Source organism: Centroberyx affinis, unplaced genomic scaffold (assembly GCF_046629955.1).
Source record: "Centroberyx affinis isolate AG114_WGS23_722 - 3 ecotype Tasmania unplaced genomic scaffold, CSIRO-AGI_Caff_v1 ptg001119l_1, whole genome shotgun sequence".
Lineage (NCBI taxonomy): Eukaryota > Metazoa > Chordata > Actinopteri > Beryciformes > Berycidae > Centroberyx > Centroberyx affinis.
Window position 1 is genome coordinate 12,501 of NW_027279661.1, and position 25,919 is coordinate 38,419.

Below are 25,919 nucleotides of genomic sequence, written 5' to 3' on the forward strand. Positions count from 1 at the left end.
AGACAGGTAGTTATGCAGGATGCTTCTGCTCTTAATGAAGATAAAAGATAAAACGCTCGGTGGATTTTTATGTGAAGACTATAAAAATGCAAATCCAGAACAACAGAAAACAATTTAAAGTCTGAAAACTGATTGTGTTCATCTGCTCTTCCTCCTTCCTACTACTACTGCTACTACTACTGTTGCTACTACTACTACTACTGCTACTAGTACTATTACTACTGCTACTATCACTACTACTATTACTAACCTACTACTACTACTACTAACCTACTACTACTACTACTACTACTACTACTACTGTAACTAGTACTAATACTAGTATTATTATTACTACTACTACTGCTACTACTACTATTACTGCTACTACTACTGCTACTACTACTGGAACTACTACTACTGTTGCTACTACTACTACTACTGCTACTAGTACTATTACTACTGCTACTATCACTACTACTATTACTAGCCTACTACTACTACTACTACTACTACTACTGTAACTAGTACTAATATTACTACTACTAGTGCTATTACTACTACTAGTACTTTTACTTCTACTGCTACTACAGAGTTCATAATGTTTCATCACTGGTTACTGCATGTAATGTTATCTAAGTGTCTGCTGCCACCTAGTGGTCGTTGCATCTGGAGTTAATTGCCAATCAATATGGAATCCTTATCAATATTAGTTTCTGCCACAGTATCTTCTGCCAATAAAAGGCTCGTTCCACAACCTGCTGCTGCACTGACATGTTACTACACACTCTATATGATGCAGTGTGGTACACAGTGAAGTATGTATGTGATGGTATGTGAAGTCCTGAGACTGACATGCTTGTGATAAAGGGCTATATGCTGTATACACACCGAACAAAAATATAAACGCAACACTTTTGTTTTTGCTCCCATTTTTCATGAGTTGAAATAAAAGCTCTAAGACTTTTTCGATGCACACAAAAGGCTTATTTCTCTCAAATTGTGTTCACAAATTTGTTTGAATCCGTTTAGTGAGCCAAGATAATCCATCCGCCTGACAGGTGGCATATCAAGATGCTGATTAAACAGCATGATTATTGCACAGGTGAGCCTGTGTGTGTGTGTGTGTGTGTGTGTGAGTGCCTTGAAAAGGAGGAGAAGTGCTCACTAACACGGATTTAAACGAATTTGTGAACACAATTTGAGAGAAATAAGCCTTTTGTGTGCATAGAAAAAGTCTTAGATCTTTTATTTCAACTCATGAAAAATGGGAGCAAAAACAAAAGTGTTGCGTTTATATTTCTGTTCAGTATAAATAAACCTGACTTGTTGCCATGGAGACGCCATAAAACAATCTGTTCTGTTTATCATTCCAGCCATGTGTTTGTCTAGGTCAAGAACTTGAATAAAATCTACTTTAGTCACTTACATTAGTAGACAGTTTCGCCTCCACCCATATTCACCATCAGTCAGATATTCAACATCTTAAGGCTGTTTTATGCCTTTAATTATTACGCAAAGAATTATGGGAAATCCACATCAAGAAACTGGCTCCAGTCTGCACCTGAAAAATTAAATGAACCGGAAAAAAATACTCGCTAAGGAGATTCAGACGATGTCTTGCTCCAGGACACTTCAGCAGGGTGTGTGTGTGTGTGTGTGTGTGTGTGTGTGTGTGAATCCCTCCCTGCCTCAACATACACACAGTTGAACACACATTTTATACAACATAGAGGAACTAAACTGTGGAAACAGTCTGAGGAAGAACGAGTCGCGGCTGCAGACTTTTGTTATAAAGTGATTTAATTTCTCTTGTTGTGACACAAACAGTGTAAGGCTCAGAACTGTCCCATGCTTTAATCAAAATATACACGTTTCATCAGATATAAAACCAACACTAGCTCTCAGTAACTAACTGTGGTATAAAACACTTATGTACAGTTTATCCTTAACACCCCCCCCCCCCCCTACACACACACACCCCCCAAAACCCCCCCCAGCTTCCACCTTGTTAGAAGAACAGTATGACAGATGGTCCACTTCCCTGTCTGGTCTGATATTTTACAGGTCTTGATGCTGCATTCACATCGCCTGGGAAAACAGAACGCTTGGTGTTCCGCGCTCTCAAACCGGTTTCAATCCGTCAAGACTCAGACTGCAGCTTCCTGTAGGTTTCTCCTGATCGGCTTTTTGAACTTGAAACCTCTGACTTCATGTTTTTTTTTTTTTTTTTTTTACAGCAAACCAAACATTGTAACGTCGACCACAAACCAACAAGACCAAGACTCCAACAGCCCCAGGACGCATTTTGCGGAAGCCGGGAATCGAACTCGGGTCTCCTCGAGTCTGCGATCTAACTCCCTGCTGCACTTCAACAAAGTGACCGAACAACCGATCACACGATGAAAATCACTCATGCTGTCCTTTTATTTAAATCTATCGTTCCTACACCGGACTGCAGCTATTTCCTTGTTTGGTGACGTCAGAGAAATCAAGAGTTCCCGGGTGGAAGCTCCTATCTCCCAGCCTCCCCAGGGGACGTGAATGCAACATTACCGTTCGACCGATACTCAGCAGCTCGTTCAGAGGAAACATCGAAGTTGGGGCGGCGAAGCCCGTTCATCACTGCGGTTTAAGTAAAGGCGGACTGTAACAGAGCTGGAATGTCGACATGATGAACATAAAGACACACAGACAAACCAAACCAGCATCTCCTGGCTTCAGTACGTTTGAACGCCTGCGGGCTTTTCCCAGCAAGCTTGGATTTCAGAATAAAAAGGGATTAATGCCTGACGTTTGTGTTGAAGGCACTCCACATATTTCTGCTTTTGCAATAGAGATTAAAGACACACCGCCGTGTCAAACCCTGGTGAACGGTGTGTTGAATCCAGTGAAGCGGTCAAGAAATTCAAAATATTCCCACAGGAAAACACCAGGAAATGCTAAACCAGAGTTTATCGTCTTTTAGTCCTTTAAACCAGAAACCTGAGGCAGGCGGATTTGTTTGCATCTAGAAGGCCTTTTTTGGTTTTAGCTGTAGTGGATCACAAAGTTATAAATAGACCAATCAGAGAGGCACTGCAAGACACAAGACAAGCTAATCATGATTCACAAATCCAACAGAACACAACAGAAACGACGTTTCTCTGGAGAGGTTTTGCGATGCAGATCGCCGCAGGCGGAGCGGGAAGCGACCGCCGGGCCAGACTGCAAAAACTCAACGGAAAGTTCAGGAATGATTAAAATATTGCTACAATATTTGATTTGAATAAAAAGTGATTGCATACATGGAAATAAAGAAATCAAAAAGGAATGAAAAAAATTTCATCTAGAAATACAAAAAGACTAAAGACCCAGCAAACCCGCTAAAAACAGAATCAGTTCACATATTCCACACTACAGTAACCAGCAGTACATGTACAAAACACTAAAATAAAGTACTTGAAAACACCAATAAAATACACATAAAATATGGATATATCTGTAATACATCTCATTACCAGTAAACCTTTATCAACTGTAAACCTGCTCTTTGCTAATTTACACAGAGGCATGATGGAGATTTGCTTTGTTGTTTTTTACATGTCAAACTCAAAGGTCATTCTGACTCCAGGAATAAGGCACAGGGATCATCTGAAGGCCTAACGAGGCCCGTCTTAACGAGGCCCGTCTTAACGAGGCCCGGCTAAGATCTGAGAGCCTGAGGGTCGATTCATCACTTCCTACCCAGGCTAACATGCTAATCAATTCACTCTCAGAACAGATATTTTACAGCATGACTCAACCTCCAAAGGGGGAAACAATCTAAAAATTTGTTTAAAAATACAATGAAACATTACGTCAGATTTTACTGGAGTCGTCAGAATGTGGGCGATTTCTATAGATAGAAGTAAGTATGGAACAGGAGGGACAGGAGGGAATGATGGGGGGAGACCGACTAGTCAGGAGAACTGACTGGAGGAGTCAGGAGGATCAGATGGAGGACTTGGAGAAGGAGAAGTCAGAAGGAGAGGGGGAGTCAGGAGGTTCAGATGGAGGACTTGGAGAAGGAGACCCGGAGGTGGTGGTTCTCTCCCAGGTCGTGGTTGTGGAACTCGATGAGCGACTCGATGGCCTCCTCCACCGAGCCCATCTGGATCAGAGCCATCTTATGGTCCTTCCTGAAGGAGAAACCACACGGAGGTTTAGGCTGTGCACAGAAGATCCACAAGTCAACATGATTAAATAAAGTGGAAGGAGGAGCTTTAGGACAAGGGGAGGAGCTTTAGGATGAGGGGAGGAGCTTCAGGACAAGGGGAGGGGCTTCAGGACGAGGGGAGGAGCTTCAGGACGAGGGGAGGGGCTTCAGGACGAGGGGAGGGGCTTCAGGACGAGGGGAGGGGCTTCAGGACGAGGGGAGGAGCTTTAGGAGAAGAGGAGATTCAGGACAAGGGGAGGAGCTTTAGGACGAGGAGAGGAGCTTTAAAACAAGAGGAGCTTCAGGATGATGGGAGGAGCTTCAGGACTAGGGGAGGAGCTTTAGGAGAAGGGGAGGAGCTTTAGGAGAAGGGAGGAGCTTCAGGATGATGGGAAGAGCTTTAAGAGGGGGGAGGGGCTTCAGGGCGAGATAAGCCATGGATATACAACACTTGTGACTAGTGACAGTTATTTACTTAAAGCTGAGAGGCGGACAGAGTTTAGCATAAGGTGCACAGCTTTGGTAGAGGACACAGGGCTTTGGATGTAAGAGGAGGGGCTTCAGGATAAGAGGCGGGGCTTTAAGACAAGAGGCGGGGCTTTGGGGGCAGAGACAGGAAGTGAATGACTTACTGGAAGAACTTGAAGGCCTTGACCATGGCTCCTGAGCTGGCAAACAGCATCTTCAGGTCGTCCTCAACCACAGACGGCCTGCAACAGACAGACAGACAGACAGATAGAGCGTCAGTCCGGTCTGTTTGGAGTAGTGGACTAGGGTTACACAGGTTACATACACACTATACTGTATGTTGTGTGTATCACTGGCTTGGGTTTCACATATGTAGCATGTTATACTGGTTTGGGTTTATGTATGGATCATGTTGTACTCATTTGGGTTTCATGTATGTAGCATGTTGTACTGGTTTGAGTTTCACCATTATGTTTGACCAATGGAAGGCTTTGGCTTTGGCCATGGAGACAGAGGAGCAAATCAGCTGCCTGCTGTTGTATCAAAACCTCCCTATGTTGTGATTGGCTGCTCCAGGTCATGTGGTCTACTTTAGAAAGCGCCTAAAGAGAAGCCAGGCAGCATCTTTTCTCTCTCTCATCTTTAGTGTAAAAAAAAAAGGGGGCAGCAGTTTGAAAAGAGGAGGATCCAGACTGGTGCTGAAAAGGAGAGGCAGCCGATTTAAACTTTCTACCAAGTTTCTTCCTCAGGGGGTTCACAGACCTCTTCATGTCAAGAACAAGGACTCCCAAAAATAGATCCACATTTGACCGCAGACCCTAATTTCTACGATTTAACTCCTAGGAACCTCATCTGAGAAGAGTTGTGTTGTGTTGTTAGATATGACAGAATTACAGAACTATACACAAGTCAAACCTCTGATCCAAATAATCACCCTGAAACATGCTCTAATTGTGCCAGGGACCCCCTGAAACCTCTTGAAGGACCCCTAGACCAGTGGTTCTCAACGTGGGGTCCGGGGACCACCAGGGGTCCTTGAGGGGGTTCCAGGGGGTCCCCGGAAAGTTGAATTAATTGTTAAACTTCAGCATAATTTAATTTACAAGAAGTTAACTCAATTAGAGAATGCAGAAGAATGATTAGTTTCACTGTTATCCCTCAATACAGATGGGGAATTCTGGACAAAATCATATCTAACAATAAAAATATTCTCAGATTTGGGATCAAATGGGGGTCCGTGGCCCTAATGTGGACTAAATTAGGGGTCCTTGATACGAAAAAGGTTGAGAATCACTGCCCCAGAGAACCCTGAACCCCAGTCTGGGAACCGGGGATCTCGTAGTTCCGGCGGTGAAACCACTTACGGGATGTTGGAGAGGTGCAGGGTGGCGGAGGGGGGGAAGATGTTGGAGTAGTTTTTGGAGCCGGGCTTCTTGAAGCGGTGCAGCGGGGAGGTGCTGTAGTCTTTGGTCAGGCCCTGGTCCTCATGGCCCTCGCGGGGGAGCTGGACGCTGGTGTGTTTGGACAGCGTGATGCGGAGAGGCTTCCCGTGGAGCCGCTGGCCGTTCAGGTGGCTCATGGCTGCGGACGAGACGGTGGAGAACGCCGCGTTAGTTTCTGACGGGACGGCAGCCCATCTGTTCAGAACTTCAGAAAAATCTTAGGAATTGACAGTGAAACTTTATCGAGCGCTGTGGGGAACCCGGGTCACCGTAGAGAATAAGACACAGCAAGGAACAAGTGGATATACAATAGGAAGGGACCCAGTGGAGGAGGGATTTGACCTGTACTTTCTTACCGTCAACAAATCCTATGAAAATAACAAAATCAGCAATGAATTTGTTTTGCTGACAAATCTCGTCTATGTAGCCGGTGCCCAATGCAGCCATAGAACTCCATTGTATTAAAAAAACTATTAAAAACCCGTCACAGGCCCCGGAAAAATATATTGCTTAGACGGATTGATAGTATACCACCTATAATTGTGGGATGGCATAAACTGATATTTGAGCTAATACCAATGGAATATCTAACATACAGATTTAAATGTAAAACGGGCAATTTTTTTAAGAGTTGGATATCCTTCTTTAAACATGCTGGTAAAAGACTTACGAATACTGTATTAAAGGGAATGATGGATTGCAGTACTGAACTGGGTCATAAGGTGGCATATTTATTTATTTGTTGATTGATTTTTATTTATTCATTTCTGTGCTTTGTTTTCTGAGTTTTCTTAACATTCTAAATCTTTTAATTTATTTACTTTAATTATAATTTGTTATCTTTTTTCCCTTTTTTTTCTCCAGATGTTTAGTTGTTGCATCACTGTCGATTGTAATTGTAACGGACTGAGCGTTTCCTTATACTTATACATACATAGATGCCATGACATTTTTCACAACATATTTATATGATTGTGTGCAATAATTTCTTTGAGTATATTACATGCTATATGTGTCATGTATCAGGGAGCTAAGTCAGATGTTTAGTTCTTGTGGCCACTGTGTATTGTTGAATTTGTCTGTGTTTGTGTTTAAAAGCATAATAAAAATATTGTAAACACCCCCCCCCAAAAAAAAAAAAAACCCAGAGCCATGCCGTTGCTCTGCAGCATATTTCATCATCACCATGCACCGGGCCGGCCGACTTTTTCCTCAAACAACTTAATAAGCCGGCTGTAAACATGTTTTCCATCTCAGGAAAGTAGTTCTGTAGCACAGAAAATAGTCCCCCGGCGTAATGAAGAATTTGTTCCCATTTGAATTTGATCTGGTAAATAACTACAACAGTCTGACTTTTTGTGGTAACAGTTAGCGATTTTTAAAATGTAAACTATGTCTTTGTGAGCTGTATTTCAAGGTTTTTAGCTTACAATTGGAGCCAATGACTTCCGGGTTGACGGCTTTAGACTTTTTAAAAAGGACCTGCACACACCTGGTGGCAGGAACACCATGGATGTAGAGAATTTCAGTAGTAAAAACAACATACCTACATTTTGTCTAACAGAAGACAAAAGGGTGCTGGGTGTTACCTAGCTGAGCCTGGGTGCTGTCGGACATCTGAACCAGAGCGTTCTCCTTCTTGTTGAACAGAATCTTCACCCTCATCACGTCGCCATAAACACCTTAACACACAGCCGGAAAAACCTGGTTAGATTCATACCACACAGGGAAATTTGATCCTGCATGATTACAGGAAGGCATATGAACACAAATGAACTATAAATAAATCAATATAATCATCTGGCATCCATTAAACCCTAGTGGAACCTGTGTATGAAATCCAGCTAACCAGGAGTCTGACTGCAGCCTGCCAAGCCACTGACCCTTGGTCTTATGGTCAATAGAAAACATGGAGAGGACTTTACTGAATATTTGGAAAATATATCGACTTTAAAGAAAAGGGGGGATTTCTTTAATAGATTAATGGAGAAAGTCTGTCAAAGTGCCGAATGTAAAAACTGGGAGGTGAAGGGAGGAGCATCGGTGAGGCGCTGCTGCCAGGAAGGCGAGGAGCCGGGAACGCTAATGAATTTGTGAATTAAAAATTTAGAAGGCAAGAATTCCTGAACGGTTATACACAGGAAAATGCAAGTGAGGAAATTAAGGGTAAGGGTCAGAGGAAATTAAAATGGCAGATTCCACCGTGTAGGAGCTATGAATTATGGGAGTGTTGACTAAAAAACCAAGAGCAGCTGATTCAGCGCTGAGGACATGCAGACTGAAGGAAACCCAGCATGCAAACTCAAACTAGGATTCAGACTGTTCACTAAATGGATGGAAACACAATAAATGCAGCACTTCAAAGTTTTTCTGAAAGTCAAAACTAAACTGGAGTTAATTCCAAGTGTTAAAATGTGACGGTCAGACTGAGTCTGTCTGGTTTAACAGTCAAACTAGTCGAGGTCCGCGTCCAACAAACAGCAGCATGCATCATGTCTAACGTATGGTAATGCACTCCTTCATAACCCAAATCCCTGTGGTATGTACAGGTGATGCAATTAAGAAAAACCACCAACCCAATTTAGACTTCAGTAACCTGGGGCCGGATTCACAAAACCTCCTTAAGAAAAAAAATCTTCTCAAGTGCCATTTTTTTCTTAACTTTAGTAAATAAAAAAATGCTATTCTCAAAAACAGTTCTTGATTTTTTTCTTAACTTTCAGACGGCCCTTCACCTGTCTTAAAACTCCTAGAGTGAAAAGGTAAGCCTCTAATATCATATATTTAAACACATTTTAGACAAGTAGGTTATAGTTCAAAGTCTTCATAGGTTCCCCTACACCTAACATTAAGATGAACATTTATTGTAAAGCTTTATTTGGTGTAGGGCCAGGTAGGCCTCTGTCTCATGTCTGTTGGAAATAAGCTGCAAATTTTACAGTTACCAACAGCAACCAATGTTTAAATCTTTGCTCTAGTTGCTCTAAATAGGTTTTTCCCCAATTGTTTTGTAGATGGAAGCACTTTGAGTTGCCTCCTAGCCTTGTCTCCTAGCCTCCTAGCCTTGTCTCCTAGCCTCCTAGCCTTGTCTCCTAGCCTCAATGGCAGTAAGCCTAAAGTTTATTAACCAGAATTAATTCAGGCCCTATTTTGAGAAGTTCTTAAGTTGGAAAATTAAAGAAATTCGTAAGAAATGAGACTGTTACTAAGAAAATATTGAGGAATTGCACTTAAGAGCCTTTTTAAGAACTTCCTAAAATTTCTAGATCTAGATCTTAAGATCTACCTTAAGAACACATTGGTGAATCCGGCCCCTGAACCTGATTCCTCAGTCTCTCAGCAGACAGAAAACACTGATCTGAACTCACCTTCCACTCCACTTTTAGTCATCTAGTTCTGCACCATCATTTTCACTCAATTTAGATATTTTTGTCTGGCCACATCACTAATCTAAAAAACTACAGCTAAAACTGTTGAGGACATGCTGCAAATATTGTGTTGAATAAAATCAAATCAGCACGCAAAATCTGACAAAACCAGCAGACACTCATTTTATAAAAACCAAACCAAATGAAAAAGAGGAAAAAAAATAAAAAAATAAAAACAAAAACAGAACAACCAAGTAGTACTGATAATTAAAAATAAGATGCTAGTGACAACATACCGAAGAGAATAAAGAGGCAGTGGGGCGTAACTCTCTTTATAAGACAGCAGAGAAGGCAGCGGAGGGACAGGACAGGTAAAGGTGGGAGGGCAGGACAGGTGGAGGGTCCGAGGCGTTTCCATGGCAACAAATTAAACAAAAAAATAAAAAAAAGACAGGTGAGGGGTCAATCAGAAGGTTAATTACCTTTGGAGAGGTGGGGTCAGATAATGTCAAAAAGTAGATTACATATTCAGAGATGAATGGACATGACAGGTGTGTGTGTACAGGTGTGTGTGTGTGTGTGTGTGTGTGTGTTGCAGTGTGGAGGTGCGCAGGCAGGGGGCGCCAGTCAGTGGAGAGTCAATATAACAGGGTTTAATGTCAAGGTATTAAAAACAACAAAGGAAGTGGGGGGTAGGTGGGTGGGGGACAAAGAGGTAAAACATCAGTGAGATGATCCACACCAGGAACAAAACGGCATTTACAGTCGAGACATTTGACCTCAGAGGGAAGAAGAGACAGGAGGTGAAACTGGACTCAATAACAGCTTTGAATGATAATAAAAATAATAAAAATAATAATAATAATAATAATACTGCAGGATGATGGAGAACAACTGGAACATTACTGAAGAATTAATGAAAAAACAGTTTTGTTGTCTGGAGATTCGTTCGGTGTCTGGACATGAATTTGCCTTCAAGAAGTGAAATATAAAAGTTTATTTCTATCATCATTACTATATCATTCTGGGGTTACATGAATATTTGTTCCATCTTTCATCAGGCTTCGGTGACCTCTGACCTTTGACCTACTCACTACTAGTGATCTATGGGTGCATCCCAAGTCTCTTACATTGCATCCACGTTTCCCTCACTTGCGTCTTAGTCCCTCCCACCGAGGAGGAAACCATGTGAGGAGAGAGGAAACCAGGAAATATGTTTTTAGAGAAATGAGACGTCCTTTCCTCTGAAGCGTCATGTGAAGAGACATCATGACTAGGGATGGGCATTTTAAGTCATTTCAATATTCGAGTACTCGCATTAAATTATTATAGAGTACTCGAGTACTCGCAAAAAAAAAAAACTAACGTAAGAATATGGTCCGAAATTAACACCCAAGCGACAGTGCGGGTCGGGGTCCGTGTCCGACTGGAAACACACAAGCGGGAGCAAAGTTTGGCTAAACGCTAAACTGTTAACTTTATAGGCTATAGGCCTGTAAGAAGATCTATTACTATCTAATGCTTTCACATTTATTAAATTGGCCAACAACGGAAAACAAGTGCAATTTGAAATTCATTTATTGAACAACTAGGCTTCAATTAGCCTATTAAACCATAAATTCAAAGTTAACATAAATAAGAAAAATCTATTAAAAAGTGAACAATATTTAAATGACGGAAATTTGCGCAACAGCAAAAATAAACTCTCTAGACGCGGCTGTCGGGAAACGTGAGCCGTGAAAACATGTTCAAGTTAAAACAATATTTACAGGCTGTAACGTTAGATCCTGTAACGATGCGTGTGCAGATCTATCATTTTTGCTAGCAGTCCTGTCCAAAAAAATGTAAACTTTTAATATAGAACAGGGTCAATTTACGTTTATATTTATTATATAAATGTTTTTTTTTTTACAAAGCAGAAAAAAAATAATGCGAGTACTCTATACGTTGAACCGTTGAACGAATACTAACGTCCAAATCGAGTACTCAAATACTCGAGTACTCATGCCCATCCCTAGTCATGACGTAACTAACGTCATGGCGTTCAGCTGAAAGTCTTCCGGGAAGGCTGCTCCCATGTCTCCTCGCTCCTCCCTCCTCAGAGATCCCTCCTCCCTCCTCCCTCCTCCCTCCTCGCTCCTCCCTCCTCCCTCCTCCCTCCTCCCTCCTCCCTCCTCCCTCCTCCCTCCTCCCTCCTCCCTCCTCGGAGCAGAAATAAGAGCTTTGGGACGACCTTCAAAATGGCGGAACGAGGAAATATCAAATAAGAGACTCGGGATGCAGCCTATGACTTGAAGCGGATTCTGCTGCTGACCTCACTGGGAGTCAGTTAAAAGGATTCTTCTGCTGTGGGTCAAAGTTCACCTCATTTTCCACACTGGCCTCTCTCCCTCACCGAACTGCTGGGTCCAAGATGTAAGCATAAATTAGTTGGATGAAAGCAAACAATACGCATTTTATTTGTGACTAAAAATAGTTCCTGACTGACCGAAGTTCCACTTTTTCAAATCAATGTGCCAGCGCTGACGTAGTGAACGTTACCACCTTCTGTCAAAACCTTCACCTGAGAACAGAGCTGGGCGATATGGACAAAATCAAATATCATAATATTTTTGACCTAATACCTTGATGTCGATATTGCGACAATATTGTAGGGATGACTATTGGTGCTTTCACAAAATATTTACACAATGAGATTTTTGATAAATAATCATCAGTAATGTGGATATAATGACTAAGTGGGTAAAGGCAAATAATAGAACAGCTAGAACAGTCTGGTAAGTTCAGAAAATGACATCACTTTACTGTAATGCAGCCTTTAAAACCAGGAAAAGACACTTATGCCATATCACAATATCCAAAATCTAAGACGATAGCTAGTCTCATATCAGAATATCGATATAATATTGATATTTTGCCCAGCCCTACCTCAGAAGTTGGGTTTGTTCAGACAGTAAGTCCTGCCTTACACTGCACTTCTCACCAATCACTAACGTCCTGCATGGTTACATCAAACCGATCAGCTGTGAAAAAGTGTTCATCCGCCTGAAACTAGTCTGTGTGGAATAATAATACATCCCACAAATGGAGCTGCTGACAACAAGCTAGTTTGGTCTCTGCTGTGATGCTGTTTTCACAAGTTATCATATTCTACTTGTCCTGCATTGTACATAATTATCCTATCTAAAAGGTAAAACAAAAGAATTTGCTGGTGTTTTTTGTTGTTTTTATAAGGGAGAGATGCTAATCTGGAAAATGAGGCTAACTTTCACCAACACCGAAGGAATCCTTTAACAACGAGGGAAAGTCGTAGAATGATCATGTGAGAGACAAGAAGTGGGACAAGTAATAAAACAGGAGCTTCTGAGAGTCAGAAGAGATTTTCTTCTCCAGAGAGACAGACGGTACCGTACTAACCTCCGGGTTGAGGTTGCTGACCAGCAGGACACAGTGTCCGGCGGGGAGGTGGGGGAAGCCCAGCCTGGCGGCCCCGGGGAGCGACAGGGAGGCCAGGGCCCCTGGGAGCGCCGGGACCGTCAGCCCTGGACAGGGGGAGGACACTGGGAGAGTTGAGAGGGGTGAAACATGCAGGCCTGGCTAAAACTGACGGGATGAAAACTGCATTCAATGAATATGGTTTCACCAAATAATCTCTACAGCACAGTGAACTATCGCTTCATAAAGAACTGCTGTTATCCTCTGGCAGTTTAATGCTGCCTAGCTTATCAGAAAACCTCCACACCTGGTGAACAGGACACAAGGCCCTTCAGCATATATGCAAAACACCAAGCAGCGCTTACTTCAATAAAATGTCAACTTCTAACTGTCAACTGTCTGAATTGGTTCATACCGCTCGCTATCGCCTCCACAGTGTGTTTTGGTGGAATGCCAATATAAAAGATTACATTTTATTGAAATAAAAAACGGTTTGGTGGATTGGGTGTGGGCTGAATTGAACAGTGGATCCCAATGACTGAGAAAATGAGTTAACTCATGTTATATCAAGTCTGGACTGGAGGACTGGAGACTGAAACTGGACTCAGTAAAGCGGAGGAGGTGAAGCCCTGCTGTCTGCACTGACCTGCCTGCTGGATGGTGAAGGCCGGCGGGAAGTGAGACGCTCCACCGTACGGCGACGCAGAGATGATGCCTGGAGCTGTGGAGGAGAGACCACACTGCAGGGTTAGAGGTTCAACTCCCTGCAGCAAGGCACCAACACTGCAGGGTTAGAGGTTCAACTCCCTGCAGCAAGGCACCAACACTGCAGGGTTAGAGGTTCAACTCCCTGCAGCAAGGCACCAACACTGCAGGGTTAGAGGTTCAACTCCCACTGGGCCCGCTGTTTAAAGTAACTGAACGGCCAAATATGGACAAACTCTTTGATACGTTTCCAATGTTTTAGCAGTTTTTTTGGAGTTTCCTGTGGAAAGCCAATGACATGAAATCATAAATATTTGGCAAAATAAATATGAATTTTCATATCAAAGAGTGTGTGTCCTGATTTTGGCCACAGTTACATTAAATGTGGGAAATGGTAAATGTGTTCATTTCCCAACCAGCATTAATCGAAAATTTTACACAACTATGACAAAATGCAGTTATACTGTGATGTTATATAATTGAACCTTGAGGCTGTAGTGTTATACTTAGGGACGCCGCGATCGATCGGCCAGCAATCGGAATCGGCCGATATTCAGTATAAATATGAGATCGGAGAATCCCGATAATGTCTGTCACGCCCGCTACTTCCCCTCATTAACTTCTCTGCTTATTTAATGCATCAGTTCATCTCATGCCATGTGTGTTTGTTTACATAACGCTCTGCAGTCTGCAGGCTGTCCGAAGCTGAACTGGATGACGGTCCAGACCCTGACAGAGGAGAGGCAACTGAAAAGTCTCATTTTCTCTCTCTTAAGAACATTCACTTATACAAAAACAAAGACTGAAATGGATATATTAATCTTCGGAGGGAGTCTCCATTTATTTAACTGACTCAACAACACAGGCGAGTGGCAACAGTCTGAGTCTTGTGCTTCGGTTTTCTCACTAAATCATGCTGCTCTACCTAGAACGCACATGGTTTTGTTTACATAATGATCAAGTAAATATTGAGGTAGAAAAAAAGAAAATGTGGATACTTTTTAACCAGGACTCAATTTGATGGATGACATGTATGTAAAATGGAAACTGTTAGATCTATAATACTGCTATAGCAGCTGCTATAACAAAACAAAAACACTATCGGTTTGGCCGATCGGTATCGGCAGATACGGCTCATAGACGATCGGCGGCAAAAGGCTAATCGGGGCGTCCCTAGTTATATTTATACTAGTGAACAGGCTGCAGCAGAGTCACGTCCTTACTGAAGGCAGCCATGGCCGGGTGCTCCATGGCGGGCTGGTTGTCTCCGGTGGGCAGGTCGGGCCGGGTGTAGTCGCGGCTCTTGTCGTTGTTGTATTTGACGTTGAGGCTGGTCAGCTTGGAGAAGCTGATCCGCAGAGTGCAGCAGGCGTTGTAGATATTCTGTCCGTCCAGAGACTGAAACCACCAGAGACAAAACACACACCAGCAGGGTCAGCACTCATTCGAATAATAATAAAAACTCCCTTTATTTTTAGAGCACTAAACAGTCACAAAGTGCTTTACAAGATAAATAAAAAAATATCTAACTTAAGTGATAAAGAAAAAAAATGCACAGAGTAATTAAAGAAATAATTATGTTAAATTATTACAGGTGGGCCCTAGGATTAAACCCTCATGGTGATGATGATCATCTGGAGGTTCGAAACTGGGATCCCCGGATCAGCTTAGAGAATCTGGTGGGGGAGCTGAAGTGTAAAACTCTTTAATGTTCATGTGCCTTTGAGCACAGCACTTAAACCCCCAAGCAGAGCTGCTGAGTCCCAGTACAACTGTGGCTGTACTGGGCAGCTCCCAGTGTGAATGTGTGGAACCGGATGAATGTGCAGCAGGGTGGAGCTCAGTCCACTCAACATGGAAGAATCAGCAAAACAGACACCAACTTCGAGTTATAAATGTAGTATAAAAGTCGTACAAAGTTAATACTAACACATAACCAAAGTTATGACATGTAGCTTCACGCTAAAGGCTGCTGTGTCAGGTTTTTATGATCAAAACAATGACTGACAAAATAAAAAAGTCATGTGGCAGTGTGGCCAGCAGAGGGCGTTCCTCACCAGTTTAGAGTGCTGGGCGGTCATCCCATCAGGATACTGCAGAAGAGCCTGGAACTGGTTGTTCTTGGTGAAGGTGATGATCCTCAACACGGTACCGAACTTAGAGAAGATCTGAAGACGACAGAGCGGTTCTGTTTAGCTTGTCAGACCGTTTTAAAACCTGAGAGATGCAGCTCATCACTACCAAGTGAACTCAACCATACAAGCCCCATTTCCTTGGTGGTTGTGGGCCTGAAAGAGCAGAGCAGTGACTTTAATGCAGAAAGGGAAACCTCACTCTGGGTGTCTGATATGTTTGACCAGTAAAGAGCCACCAGCAGCCTTTACAGACGGTGGCTTTCTGTTCTGGTGTCGGTGGGTTTTCTCTGCTGATTAAAGCCACTATGCCCCCGTCCAACCAGGAGACCTTCAACAAGCCCACAGATCACAGGGCGTCTCATTAACTATGCATCCTGTCGACCAATCAGAGCACTCATTGTGTTCAATGCCCGTTACACTGGAAAGCAAATAACCAGAGGCAGTGTCTCTCAATTTCCACAATAGTAACAGTCATAATATTTTAGTATTAACAGGCCCAATACCATGAGATTTGGAAATGTGATTTGGAAATTTAAAGAAAGGGTCACACATGACTCCGACAGAAAACTTCCCAGAAGATTCCTGGGTGAAGCTGCATGTGTGGAAGGGACTGGAGGTTCTTGAACCCAGAGAGGTTTGCTCTCCATGGGTCTAATGACCAATTCTTTATAGTATGGCTATGTTTATAACATATTTACCTTCTGTTGAAGGTTACATGTCCCACAATGACAAGTGGTAGGTAGAGGTAGGTAGCAAGTTTACTAGTTTAACAAGTTCACTCGCTCCCTTTATTGATTCCACATTACGAGAAAATTGTCAGGAATGGGAGGGGAAGAGAGACGCTTTCAAACAGCCAGGGAGGAGACAAGCTAGATTTAAAAACATGAAAAGCTGCTGAATGGAGCGGGAGGAGCGGAATTTGACAACAAGCTTTAGAAAAAGAGGTGAAAACAGCTGGATATTGGTTTATATCATTATGTCTCAATGAAATCTCCACTCCACTCACTACTGCAGGTTTAAGCTTATTTTTTCCTTATTGTATTAATCTTATTACTTCTGTTTGTTGAGTACCTGAATGCTTTGGTAGATTTCTTTCCAGTAATCTCCTTGTGAATTGGAACAAGTTTATTATGTTGTCTTCTATACTTCTATGTGTGTTGAAAACAAACAAATTGAGCGGGCCAAAAAAAAAAAAAAAAAAGAGGAGTGTGTTATGAGTGAAGCAGCTGTTACCTGGTGCAGGACGTCCAGGGTGACGGGGTAGAAAAGGTTTTCCACCACCACCCTCAGCACCGGGCTGGGAGCCACGCCCGAGTCCAGACCGCCGGCCTGGGACGCACTGACGGCCTGCAGGGCGGCCTGGGCCCGCTGAGAGAGAGAGAGAGAGGGGAGAGAGAGAGAGAGAGAGGGGGAGAGGGAGAGAGAGAGAGAAAGAGAGAGAATTGATTATTACATAGATGCACAAATCTCCAGGTTAGCTCCTTTCAACAAGAGTAAAGAATTCCTATCTATTGCCGAGGCTCAAACTTTGTCCCTGCTGGCCACCGTACACTTTCTCTGACCCGAGCCAATCAAATCAAAGCAAAACAATGACTTTGTATCGACCAGGCTCCTGATTGGCTGCCTGTTAACACTGCTCTACACAAAGCAGTACTGTCTAAAACTTCCTGGATATTAACCCGGACTAATGTTAGCAGAAACAGAGAGAAGAAAAAAAAAAGATCTGTTGTAGAAGTGCAGGAGAGAGTTTTAAATTCTTTAAATTCTAAATGAGCTCGTCTCTTCACTGGATGTTTCACACAGGACCGGATCCTACACACTAAATGCCTTTGAAAACAGGTAGGGTGACATTTTAGAGAAAAATGAAAACCAATTATTTTGGCCAGTAAAAAACATTCCTGGCAGGTAAATGTTTTTTAGTTTTCCGACCCTCAGCAGCTGGGACAGAAAGTGAATCAGACATTGGACCTAATTAATAATCAGTACATTAACACTGCTCATATAACAATGTGTTTGACTACAACACCAGAGTATGTGTTGTCTTATCTTAATAATACATATATATATATAACCATCCATTACTGTATGGCAGCAGTCCATGCAACCTAACAGATGAAGACCCCAGAAGTCCAAGCTTTGTGTGATGTCATCTGAATTAATTTACATAGCAGAAGAGGATTATGGGAGTGGTGAGAAAATTCACAGCTCATGTGTGAAGATACTCTGGTCTGCTGGAGACTGCAGGGTTAGCGGTTTAACTCCCAGCTCAGGCTATCTGATAATGATGATACTAACTAACTGATAATGCTCTTACTAACTACTGATGATATTGATGGATTTACACTAACTATTTTAGTTGAACTGATCTTATCTTATCTATTGCTTGTCTACTGTTATACAGTTTATGTAACTCCCTCCTTCTATTAACCAGTGTATGTCTATCTAATGTCTAATGTCCAATGCCTGTTCTTTATACTACCTGCCCAGGGACTACGGATGAAAACTAGCCTTCTTGGCTAATTCTGGCATATTTTATAATGTGCACTGACCCTGTCAAACTAATAAATAAATAAATAAATAAATAAATCTGTCCATCTGCCACGCTGCCCTTGAGCAAGGCCTTCCACCCCGGCTGCTCAGTGTCCAGCGGCAGCACACTGGTAAAATCAGATTGTGCTTTTTGAGCCCCTGGGGGAATTTCTGGCACTGGTTGTACTGGGCAGCTCCCAGTGTGACTGTGTCACACTGGGAACTGTGTATGTGTGTGTGTGTGTGTGTGTGTGTGTGTGTGGCAGTGAAGCAGACTGCAGCTCCTTCAGCCTGCCTGCTGAAGTAAAAGGTAAATAAATGAAAGAATGAAACGAAAGCTTCTGATAATACCGACTCCTCTGTGAACAGCCAACAGGCCTCCTCTGGCCTGTGTTTACATCAAGTCTGCCAGCCAATCAATGCTCTGGAAGAGAGTTGCTCAACTCTGATTGGGCGGAGACAAGACACAGCGGTGGTCCCCATTGGTTGCCAATAGCATGCAGTTGCCGTGGGAACAGTGTTTAGAACGGGGGAGGTTTTGTTTGGAGGTGACGGTATGTCGGCAAAACCACAAGATACGAGGAAGGAAGGGAAAGAGCAGGGATCACCGATCTGCTCCGTTTGTTTCCACAACACTTCGCGGCCTTCAGCTCCCTCCTGCCCTTTAAAAAGCAACAGAACTCGTTTTCATTTTGCAGTATCATTCGTTTTGTGAGAGCGGGAGTCACTTTCTGCCAGAGGTGGATATCTTCTGGAACAAAACTCTTTGAACGTCTTTCTGGGACAAAACGCAGCGTGGTTCACAGTGAAACCGTCTCCTAAGTGCCCGGCCTGTTAATCAAAAGCAAATGGTTGTAATCTGAACCAGCAGACAGCGTTTGTAGAACAATAAGCTCCATGTGTCGTCCTCTACTGCTGCATGTTGTTTTCACTGTGGCTTTGGTTCAGTTTGGACCAACAGCGGCGCAGGGTGGCATCTACTGTACAAACTAGTCTCCTGTAACTTCTAATGGAGGCGGAAACCCAGAGGCAGTGCAGAGGTTAGCTCCTCTACTCTGGAAACACTGGGATCAAATCCCACCACAACCTCCTGTCTACTTCACAACCGTATGAAGAAAAAACAGAAATACTAAAAAGATGATGTAATAATAATAAAAGCAGCTATAACATACCATCAACATGCATGCAAAGGATAACATAACCATAATATACCCATTTCACCATTAAAATCTCTTGTTTGTTGTGTCAGGTGATATTGATATTGTGCAATTGTGATGATGTATAATGTAGGCTATTTTTAAAAAAAAAATTACTTTTTATTTGCCAGTACAAGACATTTTAGATAGCTGTATTCTATTTAAAAGTCCAACTAGGGAAATTAGCAGCAACTACAAACACCATGTGCAACATCTTTTATATTTCAACGGTGAAATGTAATCATGTTACTGCACTGTCCCTATCAAATAAACTACTAAATAAATATATTAACATGATGAAATGGCTACAGAGACTTTACAATAGAGCTGCAACGATTAATCGATTAGTTGTCAACTATTAAATTAATCACCAACTATTAACTATGATTAATCGGTTTGAGTAATTTTTTAAGAAAAATAAGTCAAAATTCTCTGATTCCAGCTTCTTAAATGTGAATATTTTCTGGTTTCTTTCCTCCTCTATGACAGTAAACTGAATATCTTTGGGTTGTGGACAAAACAAGACATTTGAGGACGTCATCTTGGGCTTTGGGAAACACTGATCCACATTTTTCACCATTTTCTGACATTTTATAGACCAAACAACTAATCGATTAATCGAGAAAATAATCTACAGATTAATCGACAATGAAAATAATCGTTAGTTGCAGCCCTACTTTACAAAACAAATTTAAACAGTAAGTGACTATATAGACTGAAAGTAACATTTTACTGGTGACAAACAGATCCTTATGGCGGATGGATACGGAGAGTGTGCCTTACCACTTGGTTGGGGGAGTTGTCGGTCTTGAGCTCCTTGTGGTTGGAGAACTGGATGTAGATGGGATGGTTGCGGATGACTGGTGTCATGGTGGAGTAGTAGCCCACCATGGTCTGGGCAGCGTCCTCAGAGTTCATCTCGATGAAGGCCTGAGGAGGAGGAGGACAGCAGCTCAGTACGGGACGGGACGGGACGGGACAGGACAGGACAGGACGGGACGGGACACGACAGGAAGGGACAGGACGGGACGGGGCGCGAGAGGACAAATGAAACCAACAGAAACCAACAGTGGTCGCCTAAAGGTTAGAGAACCTAGTTTTACAGCATTCGGTTGTCCTTGAAGCCCAGGCAAAATAGGATGTGATTTCATTCCACTATAATTCAATTCACTAGAGATTATCCCAATTCGAGAATATATAAGAATTAGGGATGTTCACGAAAAATCAATGATGGATTTATCGTTTGTTATGTATCACGTCAATTAACCTTAACGACCTAAACGACTTTTTGAATTGCGTCATCGCAGCCAGTTACCGTATTTCCTCTAATAGTGGCCGGTAGTCAATTAAAAGCCGGGTCTCCGATAATGGCCGGGGCCGTGGTCGACACAAACAAATAAAGGCCGGGGGAAAAGACAAACGAAACAAGTGTAAATTTGCAATAGCTGCGACCACGTACACACACTGTGCGGCTATAGGCCACCAAAGGGCGGGGAAATTTTTGTGAACCAACCGACCGACCGACCGACTGACCGACCGAGCTATAGAGCTGCTGGTCGCAAAAACAAAGGTGGATACCGGTAAACTCCTGGTGCCTGGCGGAAGTCTCTGGAGCGTGCCGTCGGCGATTACCGTAATTATCGTAATGCATTGCAGTAACAAAAAAACGGCTACCTAACGAACCCCAACAGAAGCAGATCAGAAAACAAGGAGCCTTCGTACTAAAATATGAGCAAATATACTTATCAAACAGAGTGAAACAGAAATAAAGGCCTGTCTCTAATATAAGCCTGCTTCCAATAAAGGCCTGGTACCCTCTGCAGCTGAGGTAAATAAAGGCCCGGGCCAATATTAGAGGAAATACGGTAGTCCAACCGCGCAAATGACCATGAAATCGAAGTGGAGCGCTACTTGTAAGAAACCACTCCACCACCTGATACGAATCCACTGGACTGGTGGGAAGACAAGCAGGATTCCTGAGGCTGATATTTGATCGTTAACTTGAGTGCAAATCGATCAAGATTTTTTTTGTAATTCTAATTCAAGTAAGAATGGATTGTTCTAACTGAATTTCACCATCTCCCACATATATTATAAACAGTTAGGCTAACGCAGTACTAAATCAAAACAACAAAAACTGGAGTGGGGGTTCCTGGGACAAAATCTTATTAAAAGTGTCTGAGGCCTAATGTGTGTATTTCAGAGTCTGTGAAAACATGAAAACGCCTGACAACGCCTGCTTTAAGCATTTCAACTAAACATGTGGGGATGAAGTCACAGAGAGACTGTAAAAAAATCTGAGTGAGGAATGTGAACAAAAGCCGCTGAGCAAGGCACTGCAGCCACAGCTCCCACTGGGAAACAGCACAAGGATTAATTTGTAAAGCTAAATAAAAAAAAAGAAAGACATCCACCATAAAATCATTGATTAATCCATCAAGTCGGGGCTGGGGATCATGGGACAATTTTCAAAACTGGCTCTAACACAATACTTAATCAATGCCTTTCTTTGTTGAATGAAACCAATGTGTGAAGGAGTAAATAACTTTCGGTTTTTCCTAATGGGAGCCAGACCGCACCGTTAATGTCGTCAGAACAACTCCACATAAACAAGGCAAGTTCTCACTGTGAAGCTTTGGTATCTGCTGATATCCTGAAGCAGTGATGTTGTTTTTTAACATGCAGCCCTATATGAAACCAAAGCAATTACTATTTGAGACAGCCTTAAGGCTTTTGTCGCACGTTTAAAAATAAATACGACCTCACGTTGTGTCGATCACGTTTACACACCGACTCCGAAACTTTGTCCGTCATTAAAGTTTTCGGAACAGGTTCGAGAGTCGTTTGACCACTCAGAGCCACCGTACTGTTGTTATTAGCCATTACGCACGACTGGATCTACCGGGATCTCCGGCACAGCCTCGAAACACTGATGCTATCAGCTCTGGCAGAAAAGTGATAAACAGACTGATCACAGGACTGTTGACCATGATCTCGTCTGTATGTTGCAGCGTTTTGAGGCTGCGCCCTGAATATCTGTGGATCCAGTCGAAAGGCTGATCACCTATGCGCACTTCTCCGATGGCACAATTTGGATAGCCAAATCATGAAGTGTGTGTGTGTGTGTGTGTGTGTGTGTGTGTGTCCCTCCTCAGACATACTGCCAGCTGCTGTTCAGGATCAATTGGATCACGGAAATCGGTGGTCTTCTTTTTAATGACGACTCCATTTTCTCTCGTATTGCGAATTTTCGCAACGAATAGAATAATAAAACGCATCGGATTCAGCGTGCGAGGTTTCTGTGCTTAACGATTTTTATCGGATGACGGATTAAAAAAAACGCATACGAAAAATACGGACTTGGTGTGCAAAGACCTTTACTGTATAAACCCCTTACTGTATACTTTACTTTGTGTTGTGTTTAATACCCCCAGCTCTGTCCTTATATCTATATTTTTATTGCTGCATCCATCATCCGCTCCTCTCACTGACCCAGTTTCCCCACAAGCCTCGTCACAGTGTCGTCTAATGACGGGACGATATATCGAAATTCAATATCGGTAAATACAAAAATATGACAATACGCATCATGTGTCAGAAAAATTGTGATATTAGCTCCATTTTATTCTCAGGGTTCCTACACATTTTCAATTAAAAAATTCCATACTTTTTCCAGAGCTTGATTTGTTCTGAAGATTTTTGTCTGGTGTTCAATATGATTTACGCAGACAGACATCTTGCCCCTGCTAACTAGGTCATATCACTGTATAGATGAAGATTGTTCTTCACAGAGACAAATATCAGAATATGTGAGATGATTGGCAGGGTTCCTACACGGTTTCCATTTTAAAATTCCATATTTTCCCCAGACCCTATGTTCTTGACCGGATTTGATTTTGGTGGGTATTTGATATAATGCATGCTGACAGCGGCTGGGTAATAAGAGCGTCCCTCTATCTGAACATTATTCTTCATATCAACAAAAACTGTGGACTCAAAGTGGCTCTACAACAACATAAAAGCTAGAATCATGTGTGTATCGGACCTGAACCGCAACATTTTCCATACTTTTCCAGACATCTTTTCAAATTCCCAAACTATTCAAGACCTGGAAATTATGAAATTCATTTTTAATACTTTTCCAGACCTGTGTAGGAACCCTGTATTCTGGATTATGTATTATGGACAAAATCAAATATCACAATATTTTTGACCAAATACCTTTTGACCAAATTTTCAATACTGCGACAATATTGTAGGGATGACTATTGGTGCTTTCACAAAATATTTACACAATGCGATTTTTGATAAATAATCATCAGTAATGTGGATATAATGACTAAGTGGGTAAAGGCAAATAATAGAACAGCTAGAACAGTCTGGTAAGTTCAGAAAATTACATCACTTTACTGTAATGCAGCCTTTAAAACCAGGAAAAGACACTTATGTCATATCACGATATTCAAAATCTAAGACGATATCTAGTCTCATATCATGATATCGATATAATATCGATATATCGCCCAGCCCTAATCACATCGTATCGTGGTTGTATCGAATCGTGAATCGTGATCTGTTACCTGGTTCTTGGCTTTGAGCATCAGCAGGTTGGTGACGGCGCCGAAGGGCAGGCCGAGGGAGATGACCTCCGCCTCGCTGATGTCGTTGGGAAGCTTGCGGACGTGGATGACCCTGGACGGCACCCCGGGGCCTCTTATGTCACCTTTGAACTTCTTGCTGTCGTTGCCATTGGCTGCAGAGGAGAGGAAACACTGCATGATGCTGGAAATATGAATTATAGTAGCGATAACGATGATATGATATTTGAATTACAGAGATCAATTAGAGAGCAATTAGCGATAGCGATAAGTGATATGCATTATGATTTTTTGGGACACTGGCGTTTCAACAGGCACTTTAAAAAAGTCTTAACTTAAAGGACTACACCAACTTTTTGGGAAATTGACTCGGTCAACTTACCTTTCCCATGCTAGGACAGGAAGAGCCTGTAAGAAAGAAAGCTGCCGCACACTCAGCCTTGATGCATATAATCATTTATTGAGTCGTCATCAGGGCATAATAAAACTACTAATACTCTGCATACACATAAACGTTCAGGCAGCTGTGTGAAACATCATAAATTCTGATACACATTAGGGCTGAACGATTTTGAAAAAATATCTAATTGCGATTATTTTGACGGATATTGCAATTGCGATATGATTTGCGATATTAGAGGAAATGATAATTTTTACATCATTATTCTCATTTTCATTGAAAAACGTATTGAAATGATTATGGTGTGATTTTTGCGGGGATCTGTACCAAACAAAGATGTTTTCTTAAGTCTGTAGAATATGATGTGTAGGCCAGGACATCTCTGCAGCACCACAATATTTCATTTAAAATTGTATTTTGACACATTTCACCTTTAACAAATATTGCGCCTCCTGCGACTTGAAAATTGCAGTAGGCCATATTGCGATTTCGATAAAATTTCGATTAATTGTTCAGCACTAATACGCAGCGATGCTATGAGTGTGCGGCAACTTTCTTTCTTACAGTGAACGGCTTCCCGCAGCCAGCACCTCTCCAACACCGGCTGTGTGTCCTGCTCCCTTCTTTTTCCATTTAGGAGAGCAGTACCACCAAAACCATCTGCATCTCTTGTTGTTATCTCTGTCCTGTGCACATGCTAACGGAGGAAAGGAGGCTCTGAGATTCATTACAAACTGTGGATCTCTTACTCACCATTGTGTATTATACTCCAAAGTGACTTGGCCTGCTTTATGTGCACGCCGCCTCAGTCATTGGTATGTTTTGATTTACAAAGCCATTCTTGGCAAAATTCCTACTTACTTATCTTCTCTTTTAAACTTGAAATATGGAAATTACAATCTCTGCTCTCAGGACATTCTGTGATGTCCCAACTGAACTGGGACAGAAAGCTTTTAGGTTTTCTGCTCCTACAGCATGGAACAATCTACAGTCTGATCTGAAACTTCAAAACTTAGTAACCCTGAATGATTTTAAAGCTATGGTGAAATCTATTGAAACCAGGTTGTCATTTGATCATTTTAATGTTACTCAAATCTATGTGTTTTCTATGTATATTTTTTGTTGAAACTGTGTTGCTGCTATTCTTGGTCAGGTCTCCCTTGTAAAAGAGCTCCTTGATCTCAATGGGACAAACCTGGTTAACCTCTTCATCACGAGCGCCCCCGGCCCCGGGGGCAGCTGAGCCATCTTGCAGCAAATTCGCTATGTAAAGATGGTCTATTTATAGAACATATGAATGTTATACTGTTTTGAAAACATGGGGTTTTCAGCTTTCAGAATCTGTAAACCAATTGTATGTTGACCAAACTATGTCTTATTACAAAGTATTTTAACAATGAAGTCGTACAAATATAAACTTCGTAAATATAAGCGCAAGTTGTGATCAAAAGATCGGGGATAATTTTCTCGTCAGTCTACAATAACAT

The 25,919-nt window shown here is 42.2% G+C and overlaps 1 protein-coding gene across 5 annotated transcripts in view; it reads right to left on the reverse strand.

Moving 5' to 3' along the window:
* Positions 1-1,975: 1,975 nt before the first annotated feature.
* The window catches only part of LOC139647824 (polypyrimidine tract-binding protein 1-like), a 40,262-nt gene continuing 16,318 nt past the window's right edge, over positions 1,976-25,919 (reverse strand). For 4 of the 5 annotated variants that reach the window (XM_071523803.1, XM_071523800.1, XM_071523804.1 and 1 more), the window contains 12 exons: positions 24,015-24,187; positions 20,218-20,364; positions 16,943-17,077; positions 15,632-15,742; positions 14,798-14,972; positions 13,516-13,590; positions 12,852-12,994; positions 9,731-9,764; positions 7,656-7,748; positions 5,989-6,205; positions 4,789-4,866; positions 1,976-4,139 (listed from right to left, as the gene is read on the reverse strand). In XM_071523803.1, coding sequence (XP_071379904.1) covers positions 4,007-4,139; positions 4,789-4,866; positions 5,989-6,205; positions 7,656-7,748; positions 9,731-9,764; positions 12,852-12,994; positions 13,516-13,590; positions 14,798-14,972; positions 15,632-15,742; positions 16,943-17,077; positions 20,218-20,364; positions 24,015-24,187 — 1,514 coding nt within the window. In that variant the 3' untranslated portion in view covers positions 1,976-4,006. The remainder of the gene's footprint in view (positions 4,140-4,788; positions 4,867-5,988; positions 6,206-7,655; positions 7,749-9,730; positions 9,765-12,851; positions 12,995-13,515; positions 13,591-14,797; positions 14,973-15,631; positions 15,743-16,942; positions 17,078-20,217; positions 20,365-24,014; positions 24,188-25,919) is intronic. The other variant, XM_071523801.1, reaches the window with a different exon arrangement.